We start from the raw sequence: 24,379 nt of genomic DNA on the forward strand, positions 1-24,379 counted from the left end.
GTGCTATCATATCATAGGCGTTCAAAGGCCATGTGAAAAGAAGGAGAAATAAATTGAGAAGGGAAAGATGGATACGTGAGATTAGAACCAAATTCTGCCACAACACAAGATGTCTTATCCCAGGCAACTATACGACCATGTGAAAACTTAAAAAGGAAAAAAAAACGCACACGCAACTTTCAAAATCTAGTGATTATAGAAAGACCACTATGTCAATAGGTATTTTACAAAATACTGACAGTTCTAGTTAGACACTTGCATGATTATAGGCTGGAAAGGCTTACCATACCTGGTCTTATTGACAAACCAATTAAAGTCCGATCGTCAGTTCGATTTTCATGTGTAATATTTCTCTAGACTGCAAATGAAAGATGCAACTTAAGTCGTTTATATGGGATGACATCTTGGTGTGCACCCCCCTTCACATGGAGTTCACGAGTATATCGCTCTCACCCAAGTACCGAAACAGTCCTAAAGCATGGGAATAAGGAAAAAAGGGAGAGGCTATCAAGGTATCTCAAAGCACACTCACTTCACTTTGGCTGATTTGGTCTCTATCAAACGAAAATTGTCTCACCAAATTTGATCCAGTGGGCATGCTAAAAAAATTAATTTAGTACACCTTGAAAAAATGCTTTCTGAATCAAGGATACCCTTAGGAAGTGTACACCTTAATTAAAACTTTTTTAACTATTAGCACCATGTTTTCATTAACATTCACTTGGGCAACTAATAAAGATGCCTTTGTCCAAAGGATTTGGCATAGCTGGCCAGACTAGTGATAGGTAGAACACTTTAGTTCAATTTTGTTGTAGCTGGACTAGTGACTGGTAGAACACTGTTCTTAGTTCAATTTTGTTGTAGCCAGACTAGGACTAGTGACTGGTACAAGACACTTCCTGGTTTGATTATCTAAGCATAAACTTCCAGCCGAAGCCAACACATCTTCAAACCCTAGGAACAAAAGAACGTAAGAGACTTAGCTTCTACCACAACCCAGGCAGCAGAACACTCACTCGCAGAATACTATAAAGTGTTCCATAAATCTGCCCTAAATTTAACACCATTTAAAACAAATTCATGGGACATTCAATAATGTCCTTGCTGCCAAACAACCCTGCCAAACAACCTTTTAAATATATTAAGTTATTAAACTTATGATAAAAAAAAAAACTTTTTACGATATTTCATGTGGTTTAACATGCTAGTAAAGAAGTTTTACCTGAAGTGAAAATTCAGGCAGCCCGTGCCTTGGCATATTCACAAAAGAATGTCTCTCTCTGCAAGCTGAAAATCAATTTCGGAAATGGTTTCACCCCCTCCCTCACTCCCTCTCTCTTTTCTCCGAGCCTTCCTACTTAGCTTCCACTTATTTCAACAGGTTTCTCGAAGCAAGCGCAGGGAAATAACAGGAGTTCCGCGAAGAGACAATAAGCCTCCATGGAAAAGAAAAGCTCATGCCACTCCCACCAACCAACGATTCGTATTCATGGGCACATATATGAGCAGGGAAAAATGAACTCCAAAACTAGCCTCATCTCCCAAGGCGCAGAAAGGATTATACATTAGATAGAAACGTTAGGTAGATTCCATTCACTCAGGGCGGGGCTTAAAATTTGTAGTTTAACATCAAGGAACAGGTGAAGTGCTGGACTGCTCCAACAATTTCCAGGACGACTCGATTCTCAGAAGATGCAACTTCTCCACAAAAGTTAGCAAAATCTCTGCCTCTTCTGCTGGCGCAAACACCATGCATATGCTAAGCTCTTGGACTGCTTCTGCATATCTCCTGAACAAATATGAAATGATTGCTAACAGTAGACTCATGTCCTATTTAGACTCTTTGTGGCCTTCCCACTGTCTTGAAAGAGCAGGAACAGAAGGGGGAAATTACCTGCTGTGATAGAGAAGCAAACCATGGTCTCTCCTCAAAGCCCAATTGTCAGGTTGAAGAATCAGCAGCCTTTCAGATGCCATGATAGCCAATCTGAGGTTTAAAACTCAGTAGGTAAAAAGCAGCTAATAGATGAAAAGAAAAGAACAACCTTCAACTAGGAACTTCTTGAAAATGCAAGAGAAAAGCGTAAGTTGAAAACATGCAATTAGTTGATAATTAGTTAGAGCTTTCTTTTCTTAACATTGCATGTGTATCACATGATTTTAGAGGTTAAAAATTCAAAAAAGAATTAAAGGAAGACTATAATCTTACAACAATTAGATTGTGCATCCAAATTTCGGTTGAAATTCACTTGATCATTGAGAATCTTTTTTTTAAAAAAAAAATCACTAGATTAAAATGGCAAAATAAAAGAACTCCTGAACTTATCAGGTAATTTCATAGGAACCTCATGACTGTCATAATTATTTAGTTGCCTGTCTTTTTCCTTTAACCTTAGGCACATCCTGTCACGTTTAATATGTATTTTAGACCCAGATCACATAGCTAAAATAACCTGAACTTTTATTTTCCTATCACATTGTTAAAAGAGGGGGTTGGTTTTGTTAATTGTAGTGGATTTTATTATCTACCATAATAGAAGTTTAAATTCAGAAAGAAAACACGATTAAGCTAGGACGTATCCTGTGAATGGTGTCCAATCAGGTCCAAAAAGGAACAAAGGTCATGAGATGACTAGTGACAGTGTCTCATGACATGCTGACTTGGTATCTGCATCACATAGCAGCCAACATAAGCACGTATGGACCTGATCATTCACAAACACAGCTGCTGTGAGATCAATACCTGCAGAAAAGTTATTTTGAGTTCCATGATGAAATTATGCTTCAAACTCCTTATCATACAACAGATGGAACTGTCTGTGTTTGCCAAAAAAGCAATATACAAGTAAACAATTTAGGGTGCCTAGGATAGTACTGCATACCTCATATCTTGAGGCCGCAGCAAAGGTGGCCAAGAGCCATCAATACTATAAACAGGTCTGAGTGGAGAAGTCAACATCAATCCGTGATTCATCCTTGAAGCACGTTTCCAGTAAAGCCTCTGTAAAAGGATACCATAAGCAATGATAATGGCAAAAATTAGGTTAATATTGCTATCTCATGAAGACTGTTGTTTTTGTATCATTAGAATTACAATCAAATTCGCCAATGCGATCCCAATGATGTCTCTATTAGTCACGATTTCAAGTCCTAGAAGTGACTTGCTGTCCAAGTCATAGGCCTTTGCTCTAGGATCTTCAACACATTGTCCGTTTATAACAGCAAACAAGCTATGTCCCGTTGAAGCCATGAAAAGCTCCTGCCAACATAGCATTTAGTAATTTCAATACAACATGAAGCAATAAAATGGAACGAGAACAATTCAGAAAAGAGGCCTAAAAACACGGAAGCAAAGAATGGGCCGTAATGTTAAAAGTAACAAAAGTTGGTTAAGCATCACATGAAATGCAATAGCCTCAGCAAATCGAGCCAAGGGCAATGCAAACTAACAAGTCAGATAGGTGGGTCCACAGTACAAGAAACCAGGAACTGAGACTGCTTTAGATATCGTTTTTGACTCTTGACAGAGAATAATACTATTTCTCTGCTTGGAATGTCAAGCAGATCCAGAGTTGAACTCTGAAAGGATTATTAAAGTGATGGCAATGGAAGAAGAGCACATGGACAACCTTTTACCAATATGTGTGGTATGGACAAAATTGAATTTTGCAGCAACCTACCTCCAGGGTCTCGATTTTGGGCCATATCAAAAAATCTTCCCCAACTCGAGCTCCGATCATGTTAACACCTAGTCTTCGACAAATTTCAATGTAGATTATGCTAAGCACGATAGCTGCCAACGATATAAGAACTAGGTAAGCATAACAAGAATAAAGCTCTAACAATTCAGGAATGGATAGCTTTTACGAAAAGCTGATAATGTCAAATTATCAAGCCACTTCACTATCTATCCAAGTAAACAGAAAATGGAAAAGGGAATTACACACAAATAGATATAAGATCATACCGCTGCTAAAACCAGTGCTTAACGCAGTGTGCAAATAGGAAAATTTTGAATCCATCGAAACAGGAAACCTTTTAAATTTCCTTGATTCAAAAAGAACAGCATTGACAGCTTCTAAAACCTGCACCAAATGGCAACCAATATCTCTCGAGATTAATTCTGCTTCTACTTCCTTCGCAATAATGTCCAGTTCATCCAGCCAGCCAGAAATGTTCTTGCCAGCCATAGGAATATCTTCAACACTATTCCATCCACATTTCATTTCAGCTGGAAATGGAGAATCTTCCCGTTCACTTGAAAGAAAGGAAGCATCCATGTCTCGGTTAAAAGAAACGAAAGCTTCATCTTCAGCTGCAATAAGCAACAAGGCCTGCACAAGACGTTGCACCGTTCAGCAATTATGTCTTCCAGGTGCAAAAGATTCTGTAGGATATGATTCATCAAATATATAACCAGTGAAGCCAATAATAGCAAGCAAAATGGTCGTGAGTTTCAATTTCCAGCCATTTTGCCAAAACCCTGCACAGAAATTTCACCAAATAATATTAAAACATAATCAAGTAAATAGATATAGACCTACCATCAGGCTGCCCTTTACTCTATTAAATCCCCAATGTGGAAGGAGAGAGATTCTTCCAACTCTTTCAAACCCTAGGATTTTCATCCAATTCATTACATTTTCCTTCGGAACAGCTCATTCCCTCTGTATTGGAAAAGAGATTCTTCTGACTGATACCTAGGGTTTTCACCAAATCATTCATTTTCCTTCAAAAAGCTCAGCTGTTTGCACTTTAGAAAGCTGGAAGGAGTAAAACAGAAAAGGAAATCAACTTACCATCAAATAATTTATGAAATAACACTCTTTCTTAATTTTTCTAAAATTGCTTGGCATGAAGATAAATTTTAGGGGGTCCTACCTTTTTTGGAATTGAAGCAATGTTGTGAAATCTGAAGAGAGCTTCAGCCTGCTTGCGTGTGGGTTCAATTGATTGAATCAAACAGATTCAAACAGAACTTTTGAAACAGTAAAATGTTACATCAAGAAATTTGTCATAAACATTACTGCAGATAAGCTTTGAAGTGTTTCTAGGGAGATAGTCCCAAAAATACTGAATTAACTTATAGAGAGACCAAAAAGGTGAGGACATGGATTCAAACAGTTTCAAAAGAGAATCCTTAAGGCTTAAAGTCCATTGCCAGTCTAAATTGCATTTCAAGGGAAAAGGATACCAATTCACTTGAAGCTTCTTATTGCCTTTCTCTTTTTGAAAAGTACCTCAGCTATTGGAAAGTGTTATCTCCCATTCATATTGCAATAGCAAAATTTGGTAAATGATTTAGAAAGATTAGAAAAGGAGAAGGGAATTAGTGTAGCTAAAAAAAAGTCAAAACGTGTTCAAGTGATTATTTGCTGTTGAAACATATCAGTAGAAACGTGTGAAATTCAAAGATGTATAGGTTCATTAACAAAGGAAAATCATAAAGTATCTCAAAATAAAAGGAACATGGATGGACAATATTTGACAAAATAATTTGATCAATTTCTGAAGTTTAGAACCTTTTTGTTTTTGGAATCACCCTTCAGTTCCACCTATCAAGTGATTTGCTTGCATATGACTGATTTAAACTTTAACAGTTTGACCATACCTATTGTGCACCTTTACCAAATTAAGATGATATCATGCTATTCAGAATGCTTGTTTCATAATCCTTCTTATCTGGTCAATAAACTACATGATACGGGTTTGAATAAAATGCCACAGGTATCATTCCAAGGATATGCGAGTAAGATAATGTCATCATAAGGTATTTTTAAATGACTTTTTTTCCCAAGGAAAATGAAATCAAAATACCAAAAGATATAGAAATTAGAACTTCAAAAGTAAAATTAATTTTAAATAACAAAATAACTACCCATAGTACAGTTATGTGAATTATAAATAAATATATATCATAGTACAGTTATGCGAATTATAAATAAATAAATATACAAATAAATAAATATACATACATAATATATATATATATATTAATGTGCATCTAACATCAAATAATAACATAAAACTAACAATAACAATAATAACAAATGATAATGATCGTTGCAGTGGTTGAGAGCTTAACACATTAAGATGACAATTCTTTGGCAGTGTTCCATAGTTGCCAAAATAATAAGTGGTCACAAGAAGCAATCCAAAAACATGGGAAGTGGACAGAAACTGCTTAGAAGATGCCTTTATGGATGGAGCATCGGTTGAAGTGCTACATAAGGAAGAGTAGGTAGGCACTAGGCAGTACCGAACAACCTGAATATAGGCAAATAGATTCTCAAGTCTCTATCTTATCTAGATGCATCTTCCTGTTCCTACTGCTCAATTAATCTGTATGTTGTACCCACACAGAAAAACCATGGGTGTAGGCTGTGTCTTTCCAAATGGATCTCATAGACACAACCTGCATTCTAGTATGTCAACCATACCTTGGGATCATATTTTTTAACGTAAAAATATGATTTATCATCTCATTAAACTTTGGTATATCATGAGCCCTTAATCTTCAAGAACTTAGAAAACCTGTATACATGAAAAATCCAAATTGCGTCCTCTATTAGGAAATGCATGAGCAAAAAGTTTGAATTTATGAAAAAAATGGCTTCTAGTGGGCTATAGTTGGGTTTTCTTCAGCAAAATATGACTTCCAAGCTTCTCTGGCAGCAAAAGAATATCTCAGACCAGCACCAATGAGGTTTCATCCATATCAGATATGCTTGCCTCCTGCCCACTTCTCCAAAATTTTCATACAAAAGCAGCTTCACGCTTGCAAAGTACCCCGGTCGCTAAGATATCAGATTCTAATTTGTACCCAACTCACTCAGAGGCCACCATCACCAGAAATGAAGGATGAATTGGATGATAAATCTAACCCTTCATTTTGGCTTGGCATCGTGGAAATACTGGTGGCATTTGCTTCCAGTTGCCTGCCTATCTGGTATCTCAATTAAAAGAAGCCCCAACTGGAGCAGGATTTGCTCACCTCTCACCACCCACCAAATACAAAAGTCAGTGTCACAGAACAATCGAGGTGCGGTACAACCCTTAACCAGATTAGCCAACATTTCTAGGTATTTTCCATTCAATGATCGTTGCTGAAACCCCTTGTCAGTTGGAGGGAAAAAAGAGATGCAAATCCATATAAAGATAAATGTTACGAAGACAAACACATGAATGATTTGGAAACTAGGAAGAAAATTCCCATACATTTACATAACCATGAATCCTGGCAGAGAAGAGAGGAAAAAAGGAACTCTTTTCTTATTAAGGATCAAACAGCCAACGAGAAACAGAACACATGATTCCGTTTGAACTTCAAATTTTGAGCAACTAGAGGGAATAGTTGGCTTTCAAAGGTTATCTGGGTTAAATGAAGGAAAATGTCAATTAGCATGAACCTTGCAATGGACAGAAGATTTGAAGAACATTAAATTTTCTGCGACCAGTAGCTGCTGCAAGTGAATCATTGCAGCACCAAGCTTCAACATTTGACAAGTGAAGCCTATAGACTTGTCGTCGTTCATACTAAAAGAAAAAATCATAACAAGATTCTGCAGTTATCATTTTTCAAAAGATGCACCTACATTACTAACAAAGCTATAAAAATAAAAAGCCTCACAAGTTCAGAAATGTTCTGTTAGATAGCCAACATGCTACTAAGATGGATGAATGTGAAAAATAAACTGAGATTGCCAACCTGTCACGGGCTGACTCCTTCAGTCCGTGCGGCACCAACCAACTTCTTTTATTAAGTAATCACGGAGCAGGATAGTCATACTCCCTAACATCCACTGCCATTATAACTTGATATTTCTAGAGAGAGAGAGCCGGTGCAATCGAGACAGCCCTCTTATCCCTTGCAGAAGACTTCTACATGAAATCTATCGCTGCCTATATCTCATAAGGAACAGCTTTTGCAATTTCTGCATGGCCTTTTATATAAAGCAATGTAAACCATCCACCTTGCCAAAAAAACAAAAAACAGAACCAAAGAGTTCTATGGTCTTCCTAAGTGGACGATGCCTCATGCTTACAAAAATATCGATTAATTTGTTTAGCGTGTCCCTATCTTTTCAAAATGACATTTATGACATGAGGGACAAAATTAGATAAAGGATGCTTGCAAAATAGCTGATAATAAAGGTCACACTGCATCATAAACATGAAAAAAAAAGGTTCATAGAAAAGTGTTTCTACAGGCAAGCAGTTTTGGACCATTTTTAATGGCTTACATAAGGTTTACCATTTTCTCTTCTATCTGTTTGTCCACATTGTCTTCATTTGCACTAAATTTTAATGAAAAGGGAAGAACAACAACAGTGTTCCAGGCTGAGATGATTCCCATGGGCCAAATTTTAGTAAAAATGGACAGCACGAACTGTCTTCACTCTTCAGTCTAAGATGCTTCCCCACAAGTCACTTCAAAAAAATGTGCAGCTATCAGGCTACAGTCTAGCTTAAGTACTGGCAACATGAGCATGTCCTAAATAACTCCAAACTCTTAACAGTGTTCCTTTACAGACAAAAAGATCGAATTAACGATTAAAACTCATCTATAAGAAGGCACCGGTGTAACACCAAAATTGTGCTCCTTAAATCGTTAACCATTTTCAACAGGGAAACTTCAGAAGAAGTACAAAAAACACACAAAAAATATGAAAACAACCACTTGACTGACAGTGAAAGGCAGCATTGGAGCTTCTTACTCAAACCTCATGCACATATTTACCAATTTACACATCTAAGTAAACAACCATCTCTATCAACCCCAACCACCCCCACCCGAGTTCTTTTCTTTCTATGCTTTTCTCTGACACAGCCTCCACGGCTCCACCTATTATAACAATACTCCTCGGTGATATAATGTAACTATTTGTGAGAAAAGTTTAAAGGAAACTCAAAAAATGATCTAATGCTGCCACATCAAGCACAGAAAGATCCATCGCCATTGAAATAATGTGAAGCTTGATATCATAAAGAATCCAAACACTGCAGTTCCCAAAAGATACTTGAAGCTTGAGAGACGAGATGAATATATAAGAAGTCAATTTCAAGAAAGACTGAATAGCCACATCAGACTGCCTGACAAGGTGTACAATTAGAATATTGTGATCCATGATGATTACAGGAATGTAAAAGGATATCATTCTAACTTCTGGTGGCAAAAATATCAAGGATACTGTGAAAGCAGTTAAAGTTTTGCTGAAACTAGAGTTACAACCAACAACCAAACATTTGGATTGGAGCATGTAAAGAGATGCGCAATCTAATCAAACTACGATAAAATGTTTTAGTAACATTACATCCTTGCCAAGATGAGCAAATGGGGATAGACAGAACCAAGTGCATCATTTTAGTCAAGGAAACAAGAAACTGAAAAACTTCAAAATGTCAGTTCAGCGGGAAACAAAAAGGCAGACAGCAGTTTAGACAGGAAAATAGATAGCCCCATTGATCACCAGTGCAAAATACAAAAAAAATCATATCAGCGCCCCAAACTGTACAAGATTGAGAGGAAAAACTTCTCTACCTCAGATACTGGAAACCCAAAATCGAACTCAGGGAACATGCTACGTTAAATCCTAAAATGGATATTCTATCAAGAACGAATTATATGTTTCCTATGGTCCTTAGTTCCAGAGGCATTCATGAAAAGGCAGCACTTTTAACTTCAACCATTTGGCACAATCAAATGCGAAAACCACTTTACAGAAATTCAGAATCTCTTACTAGAATCGTCCTACGCAGGCCTATAATAACTATATAATGGAAGGGGACCGTGGACTCCGACAGTGGAGGCCGCAATATTCAGGAAAGAGGACAGACCAAAGTACATAGAAAGAACTAAGGAAACAAGAGAAAGCCAAAGAAACAAGTACTCGCCAACGCAGTACGAAATGCACTTGAATTGACACGCACACAGAGAAACGATACCTTAGCAAGCGAAATATCGGAGTCTTTCTTCGTAAAGGAGATCTCCTGAGTGAACCTGTGTCTCGCCATCTTAAGAACCTGAAATTTCCCATGCAAAACGAAGAACCATAGGTCCTCTCAGAGGGGCTGAAGGACAGTGTGAACAAGAAAGTAAAGTCAAAAAGGTACCAGAGAGAGAGACAGACAGAGAGAGAGAGAGGGACCTCAGCGTAAGAATTGCCCGTCTGCCTATGATCGCGGATGGCAGAGGCGGCGGCGAGCGGCCTAAAGTGAACTATTCGTCTTCTTCTACTCGAGAATTCACCCGCAGGCGTTGCCATCGTGTTGTTACTAGAATCCCACCAAGGGTTGGAACAGCAACTCGTAAGGGAAAAGAACAATATATACCCACATAATCAAACAATCATAAAAGGGTTCTACTCGATCTTCCAGTCGTTACCTTAGGGGCAAGCTCCCCTCCTTCGTCGGATGCACGCATGCAGCCAACATCGGTCGCAGCAGAGACACGATCATATCTTAAAGAAGGGGGAGAGAGAGAGAGAGAGAGAGAGAGAGAGAGAGAGAGAAGAAGGAGAAGAAGAAGAATCACGCGTTGTTAATCCCTACTATGCGCAAATAGTACTCGATGGTTCCATTGATGGAAGATTTCAGTGTGGTAGTAGAAACAGAGGAAGAAGACGTGTAACGCTTCGTCGGTATCACCACCGAAGAAGAAACAGAACAAGAGTGGTCATGGGAGAGAGCAAAAGCAGCGTCATCCACGCCTCCTGGAAGACACTTGGTCCCATCCAAAGCAGAACACAAACTCCACATCACTCTCACCACTACACCAACAAAGAAGAAGCAAAATCTCAGGATTCACGACTCAAACTCTCCACTAGGAATCAGCAAGGCCGAAGTTCCTCAAGCACCACCTTAAGACCTCAGGCCTCCAACACAAGCGACGGGTTCCAAGAAACGAACGCAATCGATGAGATTTAAAGGGTGGAGTTAATGAAGTTGAGGCCCTTTCATCCCCTCCCTTTGGATCAATCCCTCGTGGGTATTGATGGTTTCTTCTCCTTGCCTTGAAACTTCGAGGAAAAGACACAGAGAGAGAAAGCCGACAAATTAAAAAAAAATTGGAGAGAGAGAAGTGATTGTGGACAATGATAAGGCAAGGGACGTGTAGTTCGCTTTTTGTCCAGAACAGACGAGAGCAGACTCGGCCCCTTTCTCTCTCCTCCCTTTTTTTTTTTTGCTTGCTTTCCTTTTTATCAACTCTTCGACATGGCACCATGGATCATGTCATTTATGATGATGATGGTGGTGCTGGTGGACGTTGACATTGTTACCATACGTTCTAACCGATATCTGTTCTGCCCTTTACTGCTTTCTTCTTCCACCTCTTTTTCACCACCTTCAGGTGACGACAGCGAGTTGCAGTTTCTACTTTAACAGTAACGCATAAACAGCGTCTATTCATGGAAGATGATGTTCTCAAAACCGACTGCCAGTGAGGGAGCGCGTGATGGTGAGACCGTCCGGCACAAGCGCGTGAGGAACGAATGATTGATGGATGGCAGTCGGGAGATGCAGTTCGAATATGCTTGGCATCTTCAGCTATCAAACGTTGTTCTTTACTGTGGCGCTGTTTCAGATCCTCTGCTTCACCCGAAAAAGTGTCTTCCCTTCCTTTTTTTAGGGTGGTAAAGAAGATCGAATAGAGAGAGAACTACCATCATCCATGTGTGCAAGAAGATTCACATGAGATCGGTAAAAGAAATTAGGAAAAAGTTCATGTGTGATTATTCACAAGAGATTATGTTTAATTTCGTTTTCAGTAAAAAAAGAAAGGCTAAATTTAAAAAAAAAAAAAAACTACCTCTGTAATCCAAGCTTAATTCTTCAGTTCGAGCTCGAGATCTTGCTGCTAAGTTCCAACCAAAGATTAAACTCAACAAGCTCCTTCGAAACTGATCTCTATTCGTACCGTTGGCTTTTTTTCACTAGTTTACTTTGAAGGCTTGGGCATAGATTTAGACTTTTATGAGTTTATAAAAATAACTGTAGGTAAGATTTTATAATTGTTTAAAACCAACTATTGAAAATTTTTCAACTGTTAAGACTCATGTTACATGTTCAAAAAACATAATATATGGTTTTAAGGGTGCCAATCATGTTGCATTTCAAAAAATCTTTACAAGTGAAAAATATTTTAAAAACTAATTTCAAACAAAATAATTTAGTCTACCATTCAACATGAAAACGGAAGCAATTATCATTTTCCCTCTCTTTTATATCGATCTCTCTTTTATATTTATAACATAAAAAGTTAAAACTGAAAAAAAAAAAAAAACTTTTTGCCTCTCAGATCTGCCCCACCAATTATGCCAACCATTTGGGCATATTATATATGCCCTTAAAAGCTTTAAATAAACATGATTTCCACAAAAAGACCTGGCAATTAATGTTATGAAACTTGTATTCCAAAAACTTTTCTATATTAAACTAGTCACCAAATCTAGCGGCTCACGTAAAAGTGGTTCAATATTTCATTCTAAGTTGGCAGAGTAATGCAATAAATATCGCTATCAAGGTGCCCTTGCCGTATTGTCTTAATCACCTTAATTTTTAATCTAAAAATTAATTTAAAAATATTACATATTGATATAAATAAGGAAAAGTAAAATATATAATACTCATATCAATCTGGATGCCTTATGAATCGTATTAGAATCATATATACTTTTTGCTATATCGGATTTGAATAATTTCATGTTAGAATTTACATTCAAATTTGGATTCAAATGCAAATGGGAGCAAAAACCCAACCTTCTGAATCTAATTCAGACACAACTTTTACATTCACAATAAACTTAGATTCGATTTTTAACTGAATCCGAACTGCATTGTGATATGTTAAGAACTGTATAAGATATTGAATGCAGGAAAAAATTAACTTGTCATATTGATACTTATCATGTAATCGGATAGCATTCCTGTAAAAACAAATTTCAATCACAATCCAATCGGATGTCATTTTCTAAATCTGAATAAGATCCAAATGAGTTTTCTTCCATGTTCAACTTCTTTTGAAGCAGTTGCGTCCAATATCTAACCCCATCCCCACGTAACACAGAATCCGTTTGCTTACCAACAGAGCTTGTTGGACACGTAAGCTCGTACCAGTCGTATTGGCTAAGCTACTTTTTTATTTTAATAGTTAATTTATAGTATTTTAATAAAAATAAACAATTGCTTTCAAATGCATGAATTTTTTTTAATGAAGTTCTTTTCCTCTCTCTCTCTTTATATATATATATATATATATATATATATATATATTTTTGCTTTCAAATGCATGAATTTTTTTTAATGAAGTTCTTTTTCTCTCTCTCTCTCCTTTTATATATATATATATATATATATATCCTGTTGTGATAGCCATATAGCTAAAAGCATCAGTTGTTGGTAAAAGTGCATTATAAATGGTCGGTAATGTTTATGTGAGGTTGTTTTTTAGTGACAAATTTTTAAGTTTTAATCATCTAACAAAATCCAGCATATAATTCCCTAATATTTTATACCAGTGGCCACGGCAGGAGGTTTATGTCATGGGCTTGAGTTAAATCATGAATAATTTAGAACACATATATTTTTAAAAACGTTTCAGAAGCATATTGTCACATAGGCCAACCATAATTTTTCAAAAATTTTACAGTGGTCATAATTAAAAAAAAAAAGAGGAAAAAATTATTTTTTCAAAGTACCATAAAAAGCAATGGCCCTTTGCAGTAGGCGTCGGCCCTGGCTCACCTCGGTAATACATATATTATAAAAATAGTTTTATTATATATTTATATATTTTCAATATAAATTTTTATATTGAATTTATATATTTTAAATACTTTTTCTTAGAACCCGCTTGTGCTTGGCTGAGTCCATACCGTACACGGACCCCAGGTTAGCCCAAAGGCCAACTTTGAATCAAGTGAGGCCACCCCGATGCCCAGCCTTACTTTCAGCTTCCTTGAGCTTTTGGATGGGTTTATCATTGTTGTTTCATTTGCTAAACCATCCCTTTGATTTCACTCTCATTCTGACAAACTCTTTAAATTCAATTACTTTATTCTCAATGGGGTTGGCAGATTATTAGTCATTGTTTCGAATATTTGGGGCATCAATTTTTGGTACTGCAAAAGATAGGAGAACACCAATATGCAAGTTGAAATATAGCGGAAGCATCATCCTGAACACCAAAAGCATGTCTTGTACATTCCTTAAAAAGAGTAAAAAAAAAGTAGGGTTTTGCCTCTTTTATTAAGCAGTACGATGAAATACACCTCCTGTTCACTTAACTCAATAACTTTGACTTCATGATCAATATTTTTACTATTAACTTGACTATGGATACATTATATGAGCCACATTGTTGCAAACTAATTTTTTTGTTAAAAATAATTTAAGATATTTTAGCTTAATTTAAAATTAAACATAAGATAGCCCCATATCAACCATAGGATCATATGATGCAAACGGCAAATAAAACCCATATGTGGCTTGAACAGAGCAAACAAGCTTAATTTCATTATTTGTTTAATTTTGACCTGCGCATGCATACTATGGATTTCCATTTATTATGCTCTTCTATATCAAACCGCCACTTATTAAGGTCAATTTCAATGTTGCACCACAAAATACAGCAAAGAGACCAAGACTGAGGGAACATCGATGGATCAAAGCATGGGCGAGACAAATTTGTTCATCTCAAACACTGGTTTCCATCATTGGAAGACACCCATAACAAACATGAGTGAGCGGCCTCAGTGGCAGACACATTGTTCATCTCAAACACTCTTCTCCATCATTCAAGCACTCATGGTTGGAGCCATATGTGGGCAATTGCCCACACAATCCCACAGATTTTATTTATATCCATATTAGCGGTTGCCAAAAATTTTTCATTCATATTATCATATATAATGTGCCATTTAAATATTTGCCTAGTGCCGCTTAAAAATTTTACTATATCTAAGATTTCATTAAGTGAATGCTCTTAATTGATGGCTCCACCCTTGCATAAGTACACTTAGGAATGCACACAAGCAGAGTTGAGCTTGAGCTGGCCCGGCTTGGACCCAGCTCAAGTTTGACTCAACTAAAAAAAATTCAATCTTGAGTTCAAACTTGACTGGAACTCAAGTCAACCTCTATAGAATAAGCTCGAACTCGACTCGACAATTCAAGAAATCAAGCTCGACTAGTTTGACGCATTTATGTTAACTCAACATGGCTCATTTCTTTTAACTAATTCAACTATGAACAACCACCATCTAACAGAAAATCCAAAGAAAGGAAAAATATTCATATCTTGCATCTAAATAACATTTAAAGAAAAAAAGTTGGCACCAGAAAATCTCTCATTCATGATGTATGATGTAGTCAAGCTGAGCCAAATTTAAACAAGTCAAACTGTTGCAAGTCAAATTTGACTTGTTTAACATTTCGAGCATAAATTTAAAATCAACCTCGACTCGAGTTTTCTCAAGTGAGTTTGAGTAAAGCCAATGAATTCAAGTTGGCTCGACTCATTCTGCAGTCCTAAGTGTGCCATTTGGTTGGTTTGGCTGGGCCAATGCCAAGAAGAACAATCTTTCACTGGGGCTATTTGGTATGTAACCCTAAATGGATGTGAATGAATGATACCACCAATCCTCAAGCAAGTTGGTGTAATGGCTGGCAGGCAGTCAGTCTCTATTTCGATTTTTGGTGGTGTCAACTTTTTGTGTTGCAAACGGGAAGACACCGATATATAAATAGTGCACTCTTGGGGGGAGAGCGGTGCTTCGGCTTCACTCGAGTGGTGGAATTAACCTCTTGCTCACCCAAAAAAAGATGATACAAACATGAAGTCATTCGAGTGGTGGAATTAACCTCTTGCTCACCCAAAAAAAGATGATACAAACATGAAGTCATTGATGTTTCAAGTGGGTCACCTACGATTAGATTGGGACTGCAAGAGAGTTGGATATGTTATGAACTTATAGGATTAGACCGGACAAAAAGAAAAATTATACAAATATGTAAACCACGTGGTTCGTACGGGAAAATTTTTATTTATTATTTATTTTGCTTTCTTGCTTTTAATTTTGTTTTATCCAACACGTACCACTCTTAAAAAGATAAGGAGGTGTTTGGATCATAGCCACAAATATTGTGATAGGGTTTTTATTTTGCTTTCTTGCTTTTAATTTTGTTTTATCCACAACAGGACACGTGCCACTCTCAAAAAGATAAGGAGGTGTTTGGATCATAGCCACAAATATTGTGATGGGTTTTTATCAGCAAGGTCAAAGTTGTTTATTTTTGAAAAAAAAATGTCAAGAAAATTTTGATTTTTTTTAAATAAAAAGTTAAAATATTAGGTAAAAAAACAAAAACTAAAAACTAAAAGTTAAAAAAAAAACCCATTTTGGTAAAACCTTCTTTTGTAAAAACGAAGTGAAAATCAGACCCTCTCACGTTATTCATAAAAATTTAGGTTTTGGGTGTGTCACTCAACAAGCAAACCACAATTTGAAAACTTATTAAAAGATTTTATTTGCAAAAAACCAAATTTTTTGCAAAACTTGGTTAGAGATGGGTGCGTGCCATCTGAATCTATAACCATGATAGCCTTTTTTTTCCTTTAATTTGGAAACTGATAAATTGTTTGGACACAGAGAAAGTAGTAATTAGTCATTTCAGTTGTCCTTCCAACATTCATAAGGCTCATACAACAATTATTGAATGTATTTGAGATGTTCAAGATAAGGTTGGGCAGGGCCGGACCGCCGTCGGGTACCCGACTAGGGCCTGGGCCTAGGCTTAAAAAAAAGGTACCGGGCAGGCTCGGGTGGGCCCGATAACCGTTTTTAATATATATTTTATTATTTTATATATAATTATAATATTTATTATGGGTCGGGCCGGCCCGATAAGAACCTGAGCTCGAGCCGGCCCGACACCTGATGCCCAGGCTTAGTTCAAGATGCTTGCTTAACCATCTTGTCCACCCCTTCTTATTGGATGCAAGCAGCACTCCTGTTCATTTGGGAAATTTGCTTCAGCTGACATTAGTTGAACATAGGTATCTGCTTTGTGTAATGTTGGCCAAGTAATTAATGAGAGTCTATGGTAAGGTAGGCATGAAGCTTCTTTTTAAGTTCCTCATAATACCAACCAAGCATTCAATTAGGGCTGCACAATGAGGCAAGCCAACTCAAGCTCAATTCCAACTCATTCTTAATGACTCAGACTCAAACTTCCTCGTGAAGACTCTACTCGAGCTCGAGTCATCTATAAACAAGTTGAACTTGAGGTTAAACTTATGCTTGAAATGTTAAACGAATCTAGTTCGAATTGTAAGAACTCAATTAGTTTAATAAATTTTGTAATCAATGAGAGATTTTCTGTTGTGACAAGAAAAAAATAGTCCATATGTATCTAATTGCCTATTACAGATGTAACAAGTTACGTTTTTCTTAGGCATACCATCTTTTTTTTTGTTATTGAATTTGAGTTCGCTTGAGGGCATAGCATAAATGGTTGGGTAGGGACTTGTAGAAAGACATGTCTCTAATTCGATTCCCGTGAACTCTATGTCTTAAGGTGGGACCCTGGGTGGGCTGGATGGAACCAAATCAATTTCAACTTCGTTTTGTGGGGTGTTTCTCTCTATTAAATTATCGTATCTCATGGTTCAACGCGAGTTGAGTTGAAAGATTGTTTGAATCATAACTGATCCATGCAACCTTCAATGATAGACCATTTCATATAGGGTGTGTTTAACATGTTAATTGAAAGAAGGAACAATAATGAGGTTTGAATCTAACATTTCCCTGGTAGAAGACTTGAACTTTGGTTCAAATTACATGTATTATTCATAAGGTTTGGAACCAGAAATTTCAAGTTAAGAGACAATAGTAATAAATTTTAATTTTTTAAGGGGTGTGAACACGCAAATGAGAAAAATTTCCCTAAGGTGTCAATATGAAAATGTGTAGTTCTTTTTTTTTTTTTTGGTACTGTATGGGCAACTGCCCGCATGTTACCCACACCTACTTTCGCCTTCTGATTCTTCAGCACTAATATGTTGGATGAAGCATGTATTAGACTATTTGTAATGCCAAAAGTGTATACTCTCAGCACCAGGTTTCTAATACATGTACAACTTAATCTCATTCCAGTTGCCATGGTAGTAGCGAAGCTATGTGTGGGCTATTGCCCACGCCAACCACACCAGTCTTTGAAAATTTTTTATTAGGAAGGGGTTGGATCTAGGTCTAGCCATATGTGGTGCCCACGGCAGCACCAAACCCATTAAGGTAAGTGCCCCTTTGATAAAATTTTCTGGCTCAGCCACTAAGCCATGGAAAACCAAGAAAAGGTTTCCTTGGTTTAGCCACAAACTCTAAACTACTGGATATCTCTTGGCATTATTAAAACTGCTTCAAAAGAGGTTCTTAGAGCAAACATTCAAGGCTAATATGGTCAACATGCCTTTGTTATACTTTAGAATATTTATGAGGCTGATGTTGCCTTCCATATGAGGATGACATATATAATTGCTTCCATGATATGATGTGACCTATCTTAATGTTGTTTTGAGCCCCTCAAAGAAAACAAGTCATATGCTCTTCTTCTTGCAAACCGAGGTAAGCAACAGGAATACCGTAATCATTAATCTATTAATGATCCATTCACATTATTGACCATTTATGTCACATGGGTACTCCTTTGATGGAGAAGTGCCCACATTATATGAGTACAACACGAGAACGGGTACCTGTAGACCTATGGGTACCCTTCAGGTATGGTCAAAGCAGTACCGGGTGCAATCAACATATCGAGTTTGTATCCATCATTTTTTGGACTCGGTCAACATTGACTAAATCCATTTTTGTTCAAAAATTAGGTTTTTTTTGTTTTTGGTTTTTAAATTTTTGTATGCTTGTTACTTTCATACTTTTGTTTGCTGGTTTCTTCTTCACAATCTATACATTTTGAATGAGTAATTGTTTTGTTTGTTATATATATATATATATATATATATATATAGCCGTAACCAAATTTTTTGAAAATGATCTGTATCCATACTTGTACGAGCACTCGTATCTGAATAATTTCAAAGGAGACACCACTCACCCAAACAGCTCATACTAAATCACACCTCAAGAATGGATTTTCCTAGGAGAAAGGGATAAATCTAAAAACCTTGACAGAGCTAGCATGAATTTAAAAAAGGGTTAATTAGGCAGGAAATTTATAAGAAAATGAAAAATCCGAAACAACAGCAAGTATTGTACACTCGATTTCTACTAGCAGCGCTGAATAATTTTCTCATTACCTTTTCTTCTATTCCTTTTACACCTTTCAGTCAATTGCTAGTGACTTCATCACCATAGTACATCACCTTTTTACTTTTTAGTAAATTATGTGTGGCCTGTCTATACATGCCCATAAGGGTGGCGAGAGTAAATCTGGTTTTCCCTCCCCTTTCCCAACCCCTTTTATCTATGTCATCCACAAGAAGGGGAATTAGGGTCCTTTTAAATGAGTCGAGATAGAGTTATAAGAACTCGACTCGTTTAAGCTCAGCTCCACTATATCACAAATGTTGAATTATAATATGAGAATAGTTAAATTAGTAGCAACTAAGTGGGTCAAACGAGTCAAAAGAAACAAGACATGCTTAACAGAAACGTGTTAAACGAGCTCGAGCTCAATGTTGCATTGTCAAGTCGAGCTCAAGCTTGTTCCATGATGAGCTCAAATTTCTGAGCCAAGTCAGGCTCGAGCTGGCTCTACTTGGTCTTATGGCCTCTCCATGTAGCCTATTTTGTGCCTACACGTGTTGGCTTCAAAATGTCAAATAATGTATGCAACTCTTTCTTCACAATGGAGCTAAAAAAATAAGCAATAATGAAGTGAATTCATTGAAAATATTTGCAGTACCTTTAAAATCTTTTATTTCCCACAAGGTGGGTCTCAGCCTTTGTTTTAGAGAATGAAATGACAAAATCTGCTGATGATGGTGGAAGTCTTGACATGATTAACATTATATATATATATATAAGTAATTGAAATCTTATGAGTTATCTATGTTGAGTCTACTCACTGCCGCTCAATACATTGTATAGGTGCATGTGATTATTGTATAGGTGCATGTGATTAGACACACTATCATGCATCGGATGGTGTGCTTCTCCATCCAAACTCAAAAAAAAAAAAAAAAGCCATAAATCCTATATACAATGAATCATGAACATGATATGTCAATGTCATTAACTAACATTCGCTCTCAAGAAAAAAATTTTGGTACCTGTCTGTGACATATTTTGAGCTTAATTAGGTGAAAAGACTAGTTTCTTAGAGTGGTGGCTTTTTATGGAATCTTTGGGTGTGTTTACCTAAGCAAAAAGGCTATGTTTCATAGCCTCCTATTTCAGATGAGAGCCTGCCATAGATCTGCAGGAATTCTAAAACTGTGGGTCTCGATTTCAACCTCCACTGTAGTTCCATGGTTTAACAAGGTCGGTTTCGTTCTTTATCTGAGATCTTCCTTCTTTGATTTTATAAGTGACAGGGGTCTCTGCATGCATTCGGATGCTTGTGTTGGCGACATAGTTGACAAACGTGTGACTCCGACTCGAATCGAAAGATGACTACGTTACCGGGCCAGCGAGTTGACTCATCGACTCGGTTGAGTTTTAAAATAACCTAAATCAGGCGAGTAAGGGCGAGCTGGTCCAACCTTGACTAGTGGACAGGTTTTTTTGCGAGTGATTCCAAACCAACTTGACGAGTCAGACAACTATGGTTCGCAATGTAGACAGTGGAACAATTTGTTCTGTTTTATCGTGTTCCAATGCTTTCAAACGACCTCTAACCCTTAGAATGGTTTCTTGATCTGTTCTAATAAAATATGAGGCACATAGTTTTGTGAAACCGTATACATGGGCAGGTTTAAATAAAATATTGACACATACCACTGCTTTATGAAATTTTGTTAGTTTAATACATAGTTGAACTAAACAATTTTGTTGGTGTGATTAAAATATCAAAACATGCTTTCGTCGATGTTGAGGGATTCGGGGAAGGTTAAGAGTGTTTGATTGCTCTTGATTGAAAATATCTTGTGCAGCACACAGATCTAACATGAGACTCTTCCCCCGAATCTTAAACAAGATATTTTCTCGATGGAAAAAGATAAAATAAATGTTTGGATTTTAGTTCTAATATAAAATGCTTAGTTTGATGGACAATAAATTTTACCGGAGATTTTTTTACTACTTCCACAAAAGCATATCGCATCAGATTCAGATTCAGATCCACATGATCTATGAATTTAAAATTTGAAATTTTCCAGCGCCTACTATGTATTTGTTAAATGGAGGATCAGAGGAGTATGAGATTCTTGGGGATTTAAGATCCAGATTTGAGGGCAAAACCTCCTTCCATCAAACCTCAAATCAGAATGCATTTGGGAGAAAGATAAATCTAATCTTTACTAGGTGGTGTTTGATTACTTGGCATTTGAAATTCACGAATCTATGTGGATTTGACATGTCATGTTGTTATTGACATGTAGAAAATCTATGGTTCATTGAAATAAAGATCATATGATACCTAACATCTCACTTAATATCATTATTTTACTTTTTCGAATTGAGAAAAACACCGATTTAAGATGGGAATGAGAAAGAGTTGATCTTAGTTGTGCGGTTCTAAAGATCCCAAATTCGATGTTATCAAACGCCTATGTGAAGATCCGCCGTTTGCTTGGACGAATTTTGTTGGATTTAAAGTCAGATGGGATCTCAGATCGGCGGCGTTCACAAGATGCCGCGTTCCGTTTCGCCTTCCCGCCAATTTGGTGGAATAGCTGGAAATATCTCGTTCCGTTCCGTGGGACCCACCCTCGCATTTAGTATAGAATGAATGCAACGGGCATCAGTTCTACCCAAACACTGTCCGAGTCAAATCAGTGGGTCCGATTTAAGGCAGCTTTTTAGCTATTTTTTTAATATTTAAAGTTTTTTTTAATATTTATTTATATTTTAAGAAATAATATTATCAGCTGATTCAGATCTGACTCAGCTGGACCCATGGTCCCATTTATTATACAGAACATATACGGACCCAGTTATGACAATCGGTGGGCTCCAGGGTGCCAGCTTTTGACTATTTTTTAGTATTTAATTTTTTTTACAACCATTTATTTACTAAAAGATAAAATTATTAGCCAATTCAAAACAGTGTAATCTGTGAATCCAATTTCATCGTAGATTTGAGATTCCGGTGACTTGAGATTTTAGAATCTCTTGTCCACACATTTCATATCAAATCACTTCCCACAAGGTTTTTAAGATACTATTGAAATCCTTAGCTTGTTTAAATTATATTAACAAATAACGTCTTAAAGTTTTAAATGATGACGTTTTTTTTTTAATATAGTACCATGTTTAAAAAAATAAGTAAAATATGGTAAATTTTTAAAAATTTTAAAAACAAAAAAAAATAAAAAATAAAATAACCAAAAAACTAATAACAAACATCAAAAGATAAGCAGATTTGCAAAAAAAAACCATTTAAATTAAAAAATTAAAAAAAAAGAAAAAAACACGAAAAAATGTGTGTGTGTGTTTTTTTTTTTTATTTTAAACGACCAGTTAATTTATCGTGTTTTTTTCAAAAAAAAAACATGTTTTCTGAAGATATCCTAAAACACACATTTTTATGCAGGCTTGAATCTTGAATATTAAACATAGCCATAGTGAATTTGCAGCATTGCTAGTTCAAAATAACTACTCACTTTAAAATAAAATATATATATATATATATATATATATATATATATATATATATATATATATATATAAAAACGAGTTGAACGTTGTCTTCTTTGGATATACTAAACTTCAATACAAACTTGAGTTTAGCTGATGTTTAACTATTGAAGAATGAGTGCAGCAGGCATAAATTGTTACGATGCTATAAGACAGTTAGGGATGTAACTGGATCCGATATATCCTACTATTACCGTTTTGATCTCACATCTGTTTAATTAAATTCGATAACAAAGATTCATAACAGAATCTGAGTCTTGGATCTAATACAAATCCAAAGATCTTATGCTAGCTAGCTAGTCATATCTGAACTGATTTTAAAGAATAAAGTTCAAATCCACATCCAAATCCCAACCCGGTCCGTTACAATTGAATAAACTAGGACGGACACGATTAATTGAAATTAAAACACTTAGTGGCCGTTTGACATTGAGAACAATTTTTTTACTGTTTCACAAATCCACAACAAAGGTTGAAGCATTTTTATGAAAAAGGTTGAAGCATTTTTATGAAACATTCTGTTAACAAACTGTTACTGCTGCCTCTTAATATTTCAGCCGGAAAAACAGCTACAACTTTTTCCGTCGCGCTCAATGGGCATTTTAGTAAATGGCAAGAAGATGATGCTAAAGTTCATCCAATTGAAGCTTGCGTTAAATATACTCTATAAAGTACTGCCGACAAACAATTTACATTGAAAAAGTAAGGGATGATTGTCGAAATAATGCAAGCGAAGGACAATTATTAATTGATTGACGCAATAATTTTGAACGATTCCAAGGACAATACAAATCATGCACCATCACCACTACCAACTTGATCGGAAACTCCAGTTGCATTAGTTTAACGCTTCCAATACGTCACTCTGCAACAAATAAGGAAGAAGCAATGAGACTCTTGAGCAACTTGAACTTTATTAATGGTGCATTGAGCGTTGAGACTCTTGAGCAGGCCCATAATGTAAAATCCACAGTTACAAAATCCAGTGTTTGTTACGAGATTTATGTTGGTGGTAACATAGTCACTACCAAGAAAACAGGTCTCATGTGCGCCACCGGAAAAAAAAAAAAAAAAAAACTGGTGCGGCACATTGGAACGATGAAACTGGGCTGGTTCACTGGTGCACCATGTCGAAACACCAAAGTATCTAGGGTTCACGAGTAAGAGTGGACATCGAGCCGGATACAAGATGCCTGATAGGTAGGATGGGTAGTAATTTGGTACCTGGCTCGTGATAGGCCGAGATTGAGCTGGTTATTTGACCTCGGACCGGCCCAACTCACCGGCCCAACTCACTGGGCTGGTTGGACCAAGTCAGGTATTAGGGCTTGACTCGGCCCAATATATATATTTAAAACCCACATCTTCACATTTTTTATTTTGTTTTCTCTCTCTCTAAGCTCTTGGCATGTTGCAGATTGAGAACTCTTTGTACGTGCTCCCTTAAAAACTCTTGATGCGTCACCAAAGGGATCTAGATATTAGAAAAGGAAATGTTAAAGGGTTTCAAATAAGGATGTGCATTGAACGAGGTATCGACCTGACCCAGCTACATAACTAAG

The 24,379-nt window shown here is 36.6% G+C and overlaps 1 protein-coding gene across 4 annotated transcripts; it reads right to left on the bottom strand.

Moving 5' to 3' along the window:
- Positions 1-1,502: 1,502 nt before the first annotated feature.
- Positions 1,503-11,096, bottom strand: LOC116266395 (uncharacterized). Of its 4 annotated transcripts, none has more exons than XM_031647597.2 (10): positions 10,860-11,096; positions 10,385-10,769; positions 10,149-10,275; positions 9,946-10,023; positions 3,968-4,334; positions 3,681-3,793; positions 3,095-3,259; positions 2,883-3,001; positions 1,895-1,987; positions 1,503-1,789 (listed from the first exon to the last, which is right to left on the bottom strand). In XM_031647597.2, the coding sequence occupies exons 2-10, from the start codon at positions 10,456-10,458 to the stop codon at positions 1,630-1,632; spliced, it is 1,296 nt and encodes a 431-aa protein (XP_031503457.1). In that variant the 5' UTR covers positions 10,459-10,769; positions 10,860-11,096; the 3' UTR covers positions 1,503-1,629. The 4 variants fall into 4 exon arrangements, with proteins under 4 accessions (XP_031503457.1, XP_049936706.1, XP_031503459.1 ...); XM_050080749.1 differs by adding an exon at positions 4,545-7,708 and having other exon boundaries at positions 7,748-10,023; positions 10,385-11,095; XM_031647599.2 differs by adding an exon at positions 4,545-4,763 and having other exon boundaries at positions 4,882-10,023; positions 10,385-11,095.
- Between the last annotated feature and the right edge of the window lie 13,283 nt (positions 11,097-24,379).

This window comes from Nymphaea colorata, chromosome 12 (genome assembly GCF_008831285.2).
Source record: "Nymphaea colorata isolate Beijing-Zhang1983 chromosome 12, ASM883128v2, whole genome shotgun sequence".
In the NCBI taxonomy this organism is placed as follows: Eukaryota; Viridiplantae; Streptophyta; class Magnoliopsida; order Nymphaeales; family Nymphaeaceae; genus Nymphaea; species Nymphaea colorata.

Bases quoted from the DNA above. Each gene is read 5' to 3' on its own strand.
- LOC116266395 (XM_031647597.2), bottom strand. From the start codon at position 10,458: ATGATCGTGTCTCTGCTGCGACCGATGTTGGCTGCATGCGTGCATCCG. The intron at 10,276-10,384 runs GTAACGACTGGA...GTGGGATTCTAG, and splicing joins GAGGGGAGCTTGCCCCTAAG to TAACAACACGATGGCAACGC. The intron at 3,260-3,680 runs GTAGGTTGCTGC...CTATGTTGGCAG, and splicing joins CCAAAATCGAGACCCTGGAG to GAGCTTTTCATGGCTTCAAC.